The sequence below is a fragment of the Aureococcus anophagefferens genome (assembly GCF_000186865.1).
Source record: "Aureococcus anophagefferens unplaced genomic scaffold AURANscaffold_742, whole genome shotgun sequence".
NCBI classification, from domain to species: Eukaryota; class Pelagophyceae; order Pelagomonadales; family Pelagomonadaceae; genus Aureococcus; species Aureococcus anophagefferens.
The window spans coordinates 1-5,635 of record NW_008706054.1 but is presented as its reverse complement, the minus strand read 5'-3'; the positions used below and the strand labels follow the sequence as shown (position 1 = coordinate 5,635).

At 69.7% G+C, this 5,635-nt stretch overlaps 3 protein-coding genes across 3 annotated transcripts; 2 read left to right on the top strand and 1 right to left on the bottom strand.

The window, feature by feature from the left end:
* Nucleotides 1-29: 29 nt before the first annotated feature.
* On the top strand, nucleotides 30-953 carry AURANDRAFT_68983 (hypothetical protein; the record flags this gene model as incomplete). Its single annotated transcript, XM_009044724.1, has 1 exon — nucleotides 30-953. A coding segment is annotated over one exon (924 nt), but the record flags the coding sequence as incomplete, so codon positions are not given.
* Nucleotides 954-1,281: 328 nt separating this feature from the next.
* P5CR1 (hypothetical protein) lies at nucleotides 1,282-2,088 on the top strand (the record flags this gene model as incomplete). The annotated part of the gene is made up of 1 exon (XM_009044725.1): nucleotides 1,282-2,088. A coding segment is annotated over one exon (807 nt), but the record flags the coding sequence as incomplete, so codon positions are not given.
* Nucleotides 2,089-2,908: 820 nt separating this feature from the next.
* AURANDRAFT_9387 (hypothetical protein) lies at nucleotides 2,909-3,295 on the bottom strand (the record flags this gene model as incomplete). Its single annotated transcript, XM_009044723.1, has 1 exon — nucleotides 2,909-3,295. A coding segment is annotated over one exon (387 nt), but the record flags the coding sequence as incomplete, so codon positions are not given.
* Nucleotides 3,296-5,635: the final 2,340 nt, after the last annotated feature.

Below are 5,635 nucleotides of genomic sequence, written 5' to 3'. Positions count from 1 at the left end.
GTCAGAAGCCCCCGCCGACGGACATCCAGAACGGCATCTTCCCCGACTGCGTGCGCCAGATCAAGCAGCTCGTCGGCCGCCGCTCGCGCCACGGCGACTACGAGTACGAGGTCAAGTGGGCCAAGCAGGACGGCACGTCCATGGAGGACAACAAGAACCTCTACCTACCCAAGGTCGTCCTCGAGTCCAACGGCTTCTTCAAGCTCATGAAGGCCATCGACGACAAGATCGCCGCCGAGGCCGGCAACGTCAAGCCCCTCACGACGGGCTGCATCCAGAAGCACCTCGACGACTTCGGCCTCATGGAGGAGTTCGGCACCTACGGCAAGATGAAGAACCTCTCCGGCGGCCAGAAGGTCAAGTGCGTCATCGGCGCGTCCATGTGGTTCTGCCCCCACCTCGTCATCCTCGACGAGCCGACGAACTACCTCGACCGCGACTCGCTCGGCGCGCTCTCGCGCGCGATCAAGGACTTCGAGGGCGGCGTGCTCATGATCTCGCACAACGCCGAGTTCTTCGGCGACATCGCGCCCGAGATCTGGGAGATCCCCGGCGACCAGAAGGTCCACATCTCCGGCGCCGAGTGGATGGAGGCCGTCCGCGCCCGCGAGCTCGCGGAGCAGAAGATGAAGAAGAAGGCCGCGCCGACCCAGGAGGAGGACAAGTTCGACGCCCTGGGCAACAAGATCGAGACCGAGACCAAGGCCGCGGACGTCGACCGCGACATGATCAAGCTCATGACGAAGAAGCTCAAGGGCCTCAAGGAGCGCCTCAAGAAGGGCGACGCGTCCGTCGAGGACGAGATGTTCGAGCTCGAGGAGAAGCTCGACGCGGCCAACGCGATGATGAAGAAGGAGAAGGAGGCCGCCAAGGCCGAGAAGGAGGCCCAGAAGAAGCTCAACAAGAAGGAGAAGGCCCCCGCCGACAAGAAGAAGGCGTCCAAGAAGAAGTAGATCTTCTTCGCGCTCGCTCGCGGGACCGCGCGCCCTTCGGGTCTTCAGTCGCCGGTCGCTTTCGCCCCTCCTTGTGTCATAAAAAGAAAATTCCAATGTACCCTTTCTACGAGCCGCGCATATGGCAATAGATGACGTCGTCCGAGCTCCTAACTTATTCAAGTTGACGTCGTTGCCTTCCTCGTTGACTTTCAGCCTCGCGAGCTGCGCCGACGCGCTGCTTGTCGACCTCAACCGCGCCCAACGACCGCGCGCCATGCTGCTGCGCGCGCTGCGACGCAGCGCCGTCGCACCGTCGACGGCGCGGTGCGCGTCGACGAGCAGCCCGAGGTTCGCCTTCGTCGGCGCCGGCAAGATGGCCGAGGCCATGCTCGCGCCGCTGGCGAAGACCGAGATCCTGGGCGCTCTGCCGGAGATCACGTTCTACGACGTGTCCTGCGCCGTCGCGCAGCGCGTCGCGACCAAGTACCCGGCGGCGGCGCGCGCCGAGACGCTGGAGGCCTGCGTGGACGGCGCGGACGTCGTCGTCCTGTGCACGAAGCCGCAGAACTGCGACGCCGTCTTCGACCGGCTCAGGCCCCTCGTGGCCGACGCGGACCCCGTGCTCCTGTCCATCCTGGCCGGCGTGCCCATGCACCGCTACTACGACGGGCTGGGCCTGTCGAAGATCGCGCGGTCCATGCCGAACACGCCGGGGCAGATCGGCGCGGGGGTGACCGTGTGGACGAAGAACGCGGCCGCGGCCTTCAGCGACGACGAGGTCGTGCTCTGCCGCGAGGCGTTGAAAGCCATGGGCACGGAGATCTTCGTCGAGGACGAGTCCTTCATCGACATGTCGACGTCGATCAGCGGCTCGGGCCCCGCGTACGTCTTCATGCTCATCGAGGCCATGGTCGACGCGGGCGTCCAGGAAGGCTTCTCGCGGGACATCGCCACGGAACTGGTCCACCAGACGATCCTGGGCAGCGTCCAGTACTCCATCGCGTCGGGCGAGCACCCCGCGGTGCTCAAGAACTCGGTGACGTCGCCCGCGGGCACGACCGCGTCCGCGATCTACACGCTCGAGCGCGGCAACTTCCGCACGGTCGTCCAGGACGCGATCTGGGCCTGCTACCGCCGGTCTCTGGAGATGGGCGGCCAGTCGACGAACGTCGGGCCCGGCCGGTCCAAGTCGCACCCGCCCCCGGGCGAGTTCCCCGACGCCGTCGAGGCCTAACCGGTTAGAATTCGCAGGCCGGTCAGTCGCGGAGGACCCGGGCCCAGTCGTCCGCGGGGAGGCAGGCCGGGTCGCGGTCCGCGGCCCACTCGCGCGCCTCGGCGGCGACGTAGACGGAGCCGCAGACGAGGACGGCCGCGTCGGGCCGCGGGTCGCGCGTCGCGGCGTCGAGGACGTCGTAGGAGCCCGGCGTGGCGCGCGCGGCGACCTTGCCCCGGAGCGCGCCCTCGCCGGCCGCCGCCGCGAGCGCGGCCGCGGCCGCGGGCCGCTTCGACGGCGGCAGCGCGTCGGCGCCCTTGGAGAAGGCGGCCTCGACGAAGCTGATGGACTCGACGGAGCCGGAGAACGCCGCGAGCGCCGCGAGCATGTCCTCGCGGCCCTCCTTCTCGGCGCCGCAGCCGAAGACGACGGTCCACGCGGCCACCTCGGGGTAGGCCGCCGCCGCGTCCTCGAGGAGCCGGCGCACGGAGTCGCCGTTGTGCGCCGCGTCGACCAAGAGCGGCCGCCGGCCCGCGACGTGGATGCGCTCGAAGCGCGCGGGCCACCGCGCGGCCTCGAGGCCGGCCGTGTCGACGCCCAGCGCCGCGCAGGCGGCCTCGACGAGCGCCCGGTTCTCGCGCTGCGTGCTCGGCCCCGCGCCGGGCCCCGCGGGCACCGCGACGACCCGGAGGTCCGCGCCGACCGCCGCCGCGCGTTCCCGGAGCGCGCGGAGCACGTCCGGGTGCTGCGTCGCCGGCGTCAGCGCCGTGACGCCCCGGCGCATGACGCCGGCCTTGTGGCCCGCGATCTCGGCGAGCGTCGAGCCGAGCATGGTCGTGTGGTCCAGGGAGATGGACGTGATGACCGCGAGCTCGAGGTCCTCGGCTCCGAAGAAGTTCGTCGAGTCGTAGAGGCCGCCGATGCCCGCCTCCAGCACGAGCACGCCGCAGCCCTCGGCGCCGAAGTGGAGGAGCGCCGCCGCGAGGAGCCGGTCGAAGAAGACGCAGCCCCACGCCTCGGCCCGGGCCGCGTCCGCGCGGGCGAGCGCGTCGCGGCCGTGCCGTTCGAGCGCCGCGGCGGACACGGGCGTGGCGCCGACGCGCACGCGCTCGCGGCAGCCGTGGAGGTGGGGGCTCGTGAAGCAGCCCACGGCGCCGTACGTGCCATCTTCGTGGAGCGCCGCGCGGAGCAGCTCGCTGCACGAGCCCTTGCCCTTTGTGCCCACGACGGACACGACGCGCGGCGTCCGCCGGCCCGCGAAGGCGTCGTCGAAGACGCGCCGCTGGAACGCGTGCCGCGCCGCCGCGCGGTCCTCCTGCGCGAGGCCCAGGTCCGCCACGGGGATCTTCGGCGGCGCCAGGAGCTTGTCGACCATGCATCTCGCGCCCGCCGCGCCGCGCTCGACCTCGCTCAGCGACGCCATGCGGCGCGCGACCGTTCGTGAGCTCGCGAAACGACGGGAGAGCAGCGGGAGCATGTAGAGGAGGCCCAGGCGCATGCGCGCGCGGCCTCCAACCTCCTCGCAAAGTGCGTCGCGACGCAATTGCAGCCGTGGGCTTGCAAGTCTTTGCTCGTCAACCAAGCGTCAACCAGGCTTCACGTTGCCGTCAATGACGCCGAGCCGTGCGGCCAATCGACCGCTTCGCCGACCTCTCCCACTTCGCCGACCCCTCCCCGTCCTAATAAGACTTTACATACAAAAATACAGGCGACTACACGTCCCCCACCTCCACTCCCCCGCCCCGCGCGGCGTGCTGCTTCTTGATCGCCGCGAGGAGCTTCGCGGGGCCGACGCCCATGCGCGCGGCGTTCGCGACGAGCGCGTCGACGTCGCGGACCTTGGACGCCATGCCGTGGCGCGTGCAGAAGTCGACGATGGCCCGCTTGGCCGCGTCGTCGTCCGTCTCGCCGGCGGCGGCGTCGGCGTCGTTCTCCGCGAAGCGGTGGAAGAGGAAGTCCGGGAGGAGCACGTCGCAGTCCGCGTTGTCGTCCGACCCGGCGACGTGCGGGATCGGCGGCGGCGGCGCGGGCAGCGCGCGCTGCCCCGGCGGCGGCGAGGCCGGCGACGACGCGCAGATGAAGCTCCGGGCGGCGGGGTGGAAGCAGAGGCCGTTGTCGTCGCCCGCGTCCGGGAGGAGGAAGCCGCCGCAGATGTCCTCCCCCTCCGTCTCCGCGACCTCGAAGGCGACCTCGAAGGGGGGTTTCTCGTCGAAATCGTCGACGACGATGCCCTCGTCGTCTCCGCCCTTGAGCGACGACGAGGACCGGTGGAGGAACGACGACGACGCGCGCTCGAGCGCGCGCTTGACCTCGACGGCCTCCTTCTCGGCGACCTCGTCGAGGTAGCGGACGACGGAGATGGCCGCGACGAGCGAGAAGACCATGAAGACGATGACGAAGGCGACGACGACGGCGCTCGTGGACGTGCCCTTGTCGTCGTCGTCGTCGGCGTCGCCGTCCTCGTGCGGCGAGTTCATGAGCAGGAGCGTCGACAGGGGCGGCAGCGAGTCCATGGCCTCGCAGAAGAGCATGTCCTGGGCCATCTCCGGGAGGAAGAGGAACAGGGACGCGACGAGGGCCGGCAGGAGGCCCAGCGCGTACCAGAGCCGGGACCCGAACTGCTTCGCCTCCCGTTCCAGGTCGTCGAGGACGGTCGCTCGGTCGTAGCGCGCGTCGCGCAGGAGCCGCGCGGCGCCGAGCTCCGGCATCATCCCGACGAGGTAGGCCGCCGGGCCGTCGGGGAAGGCGTCGCACGCGAAGGGGAACGCGCGGGCCCGGGGCGCGGCCATCTCGCGAGCGATGAGCCAGGGCATGATCACGTAGTTGAGCGCGACCCTCAGGCTCTCGACGACGAAGAACTCGAACCAGAGCGCGAAGAGCGCGTTGTCGAGCCATGGTGCCAGCCGCCGTCGTCGAAGCCCGAAACCGACACGTCGTCGTTGTTGCCGTGGCCGTGGCGCTCTACGAGGACGTTCTCCGAGCAGCAGTTGCTCTTCAGCGTGAAGGACCCCAAGTTGGTGTCGTCGTCTCCGTAGCTGAAGAACACGCCGTCTATCCACGAGGTCGTGTCGCGCTGCAGCCACAGACACACGGTTCGATCGCTGTTCCCGAGGATGTTCGCCGTCACGGCCGCCGGAAACTCGACGTAGTCGTCGCTCCCGTCGAAGGACAGCGCGCCGCTCCCAAACAGACCCGTCGTCGCCGTCGCGCCGGTGATCGTCCCGTCGAGGCTGCTGTCGCTGTCCTCGGTGGCCGTCCCGTCGTCGAAGGAGTAGTGCGCGACCAGCGTGGAGTGGGACACGTGCGTCCAGCAGCTCCAAAGGAGCAGCCATGGCGCGCCGCCGCGCCGCTTGCGCGCCGACGCGCCGGCGCCAGGCATGTCGCGGGCGTGGGAGCTGCTGGAGTCAGCAGCTCCCGCGCTCCACCATCATCATCTATCTGGAGTCGTGCCAACTGAATCTTACTTCTTCATTACTTTTCCATGTTG